The 4,174-nt window shown below is 30.4% G+C and overlaps 1 protein-coding gene across 1 annotated transcript; it reads left to right on the top strand.

The window, feature by feature from the left end:
* The first annotated feature begins 945 nt into the window (after window positions 1-945).
* Window positions 946-1,338, top strand: LOC149160823 (uncharacterized). The gene has a single exon (XM_089434716.1). It carries the CDS (start codon window positions 946-948, stop codon window positions 1,336-1,338), a length of 393 nt encoding a protein of 130 aa, XP_089290842.1.
* Window positions 1,339-4,174: the final 2,836 nt, after the last annotated feature.

Raw genomic sequence — 4,174 nt, forward strand, 5'->3', positions numbered from 1 at the left:
TAAAAATAATAAATTTGAATTATATAATTTGAAATAATTTTTTTCAAAAAATTAAATTTATTTATACATTAAAAAAAATCACAATCTTACCCAAACCTAACATTACTCCATACAAATTCAAGCAAACTCCCCATTAAGGTTTCATTTTAATTCTATGATTTATCACTAATTTATTTTTGCTTATTTTAGGTCAGAAGGTTAAATTATAGTATTTTCATTTTACGATTTCAAATTAATTTCACAAATACTTAAATACTTCTTCCTTGGCTTGGCATTGCATGACATGCTCGATGGTTAGTGAGCAAAAGAAAATCAGAGAGTTTCAAATGATTAATGTCTCGTCCATATGTAGATGAGCAAGAAGATCAGAGAGTTTGAAATGATTAATGTCTGGTCCATATGTAGATGAGCAACAACTCAAAAAATGTACGATAAAGAAATCTCACTGTTTTAAGTTTGGCAGGCCAGACTGGACTGTACCGAGAACAGCCAAACCCAACAATTGGAGGTCATGCATTTGCCCATGAATAATGGTATTGTCCTTGTCCATGTCAGCAAGAACTCCAAAATAATGGAAGAAAATATGGACAAATATTTTGCTGTTGAAGTTCTGGCAGGCTCCCAGTAGTTGGAGGCCATTCGTTCCCAAAATGATCTCAAGGCCCACTCCACTTGTGCAGTGAATTCATTCATTGAATCTTACTCCGCCCCCCTATAAATAAATTCGTATACGACGCCATTACCGATTGTGCCTCCTCAGCTCATACTTACACTCTAAACTTCCTGCTGCAAGTAATTGCACACACTCACAGTTTCTGGTGTTGATATTTTTTTCCTCAAAATCTGTTTTCCGCGCCATTGCTTTGAACTTGTGCTGCTGCAGTCTGCAGTTGTTGTTGTTGCAGTGAGATATATCATATTACTACTACTGCGAGCATTGTGAGCATGAGCGTCCAGCAGGAGGCAGCAGCCGCCACAGTGGAAGCGGAAGCGGAAGAGAAGAAGATGACATCAGCACTGGTGCGCGCGCTCTACGTGGCTCTGGCGGCGGGAGATGCAGAGACGGTGCGGAAGATTGTGAAAGCCGACTTGGACTGGCGGTTCCACGGCCCCCGGTCGTGCCAATATCTCATGCGAATACTCACGGGGCACATTGAGTGTTCCTTCACGTTTAGCCCGCTCTCCATCACTGCGCTGGGCCATAACCTGGTAGTCGCGGAGGGTCGCGGGGACGAATCTGGGTACTGGGTTCACGTCTGGACTGTGGGGGAGACAGGTTGCATGGTCACTCAGCTGCGAGAGTACTTCAACACGTCGGGTGGTAGTAACAGAGTTTAAAGCTGCGCCTCCGACAGTTGCACAAAAGAAGAAGACCTGCTCGCAGTCGCCACTGTGGCAGAGCAACATTGGAAATCGAAGCAGAATCTTATGCCTGGTCTTGTCCTCGCTATTTGAGTTAAACTCGCCAAATGCACCAAGCTTCGCGAATATTTCGTGCCATATTTTGGTTTGTACGTACAAAGTTCTCCATTTTTGAGTTGCCTTTTCTTCTCTTTTATTGGAGAAGCAAACGACATCTTTATCTCCATTACATGTTTTTGGAGCATTTTACAATCTGAGTAAGGGAGATAAAACGAGAATGAGGTGAAACAATTATTTTGTGTTAGATTTCAAAATAATTTTGGAATGTACAATAGAGTTAAATTTAGGAAACGCAAATGGATGTACTCTGTATTATAATTTTTTGATTTCATGTAATTTTTCTTTTATTGAAATTATCAGGTATATCATGTATAAAAAGAAATTATACAACATGAAAGTAAGGGATTTTCTATAATTGCTTTTAACTCTAATCAAAACCTTTATTTTGCTCAACTAGGATGGGATAAGGCCGTTGAATATTGGCTACATCATTGGGGATAAAAGAAGAGATCATCTTGCACAAGAAAGATAATATAAAAAATATTATTTCTTCTAAATTTAAAGAGAAATTATGGAGTGATAAAGAGTTAAAGGGAAAATTGAAACTAAGATATTATAAGGAGGTGATCAACCCCAATTTTGAAAATCATAATGATTTATCTCTATTGACTAATGCCAAGAAGAAAATTAACTTTTCTAAGGTAAGAACTAATTTTCATGAGCTTCATAGCTAAACTGGCATTGGTCTACTCCCAAAATGCCATGGGAAGAAAAGGTCTGTCACTTGCCCAATACTAAGAGGGTTGAAAATGAAAAACACTATCTCTTAAATTGACTAGCTTATAGTCAAATCTCTTTGACTTATTAATACAACAAAACTTTTGTAAAATCCAATAAACTATATTAATCTCCTTTTCAAATACATAATTAATATGTTAAATAATTTCTATTAATTTTTACCTTCTTAAAGTCCAATAAACCATATTAATTTTAGTGATATTAATAATCTTCACCATCATCATTTTGATTTAAATTTAAAGCATAATCCTACCATATCTCATGAATGATTCAAAAGAAATTTGTTATTTTCATATTTTGTAATTTCTAGTCTTTCGTTAAAGTGGGTTAAAGTCGTCGTCGTAATCATCATTTTGATTTAAAAGCATAGTTAGGCCATATCTCATGAATGATTCAAGAAAAAATTTGTGATTTTCATATTCTACTGATTTGTAATTTTCTAATCTTGGTTAAAAACTTAAATCCACTCTATAATTTATATTTTAAATTTAATAATTTGTACTTTATATTTTATATGAAAGTATTAAATTAATACATACTTTATATTATAGTTTTAGTAGTAGGTTAGAGTATATTTAATATATATATTTTTATTATTTTTGTTATGGTACATAATTATGAAATTTTACCATGTAGTATTTTTAAAAATTGGGAGGAAATTTTGTTTTTAATATATAAAAGTAAGTTTATTTTATTTATAGTGTAGTTTGATTATTACTTAATGCATAATGTATAAGAAGAAATTAAATAATATGGAAAACAATAAAAGTGTTTCAAATTCTAGCTAAATGTTGTTTTAAAAATTTGGAGGAAATGTTGTTTTCAATGTATACAAGTAAGTTTATTTTATTTTATTTAGAGTGTAGTTTGAGTATAATGTATAAGAAGAAGTTAAATAATACGGAAAACAATAAAAGTGCTTCAAATTCTAGCCAAATTCATATTTGCTTAATCTTGATTAGACTATTAAGAGATAAAGAAAATGATAATTTTACAAAATAAAGATAATTTTAAAAATATTATTACATCAAAATTTAAGAAGAAATTGCAACATGATAAAGAGTTAGAGGGAAACAGAAAATTGAGATATTATAACCCAAATATCAGAAGTTATAAGTATCTCATTGTCTTGACCACTGTAAATATTGCTTAAATATAAACAAATTTTAATGAGCTCCATAGTGAAACTAGGCGAAGTATCTCATTGTCTTGACCACTGTAAATAAGAAAATAAACATTGCTTAAATATGAATAAATTCTTATGAGTTCCATAGTGAAACTAGGTGTTGGTCAATTCTCAAAACACCATGGGATATATGTCTCTCACATTTATGACAGTAAAATAGGTTGAAAATGAAAATTACTTTATCTTAGTTTTTTAGAGGAATATACTCACATTATATCTAAATTTTAAAATATTTATGACACATTAAATTTAAACTTCAAAATATTTATCACAATATCAAATTCAAGGTTTCTCTTTATACATTTTTGAGCATAGAAAAAACAATTTAAAAAAATACACATTATCTTTTACCTTACTAAGATCCAATAAACCATACTGAATGTTAGTAGAGGTTCTTCATTACTCTCATTATCATTTTTTTTAATATATATATATATATATATATATATATATATAAAAATAAATAAAACCTTATTCAACTTAATATTTAATTTAACATATATATTAATTATAAAAAAAATCTTATTCAATTTAATATTTAATTTAAAAAAATTATGAAAAAAAATATTTTTTAAAATAAAATTAATATTCTTTCAAAAAAAAATATAAGATAGTATTGAACATCTTTGTCATAATTTTATGACAATATTCTCAATTTATATAAACAAATACTCTTTAAAAAGTATATTTTCCATGTCAAGCATTCACAGAGTGTATAAAATTGTTTACAAAAAATTATACCATAAAGTATATAAAAGTGTTACGAGA

This window comes from Pinus tabuliformis, chromosome 5_2, assembly GCF_031772625.1.
Source record: "Pinus tabuliformis cultivar Carrire ecotype Pingquan chromosome 5_2, CPIR1, whole genome shotgun sequence".
NCBI lineage: Eukaryota > Viridiplantae > Streptophyta > Pinopsida > Pinales > Pinaceae > Pinus > Pinus tabuliformis.

Bases quoted from the DNA above. Each gene is read 5' to 3' on its own strand.
- LOC149160823 (XM_089434716.1), top strand. From the start codon at position 946: ATGAGCGTCCAGCAGGAGGCAGCAGCCGCCACAGTGGAAGCGGAAGCG.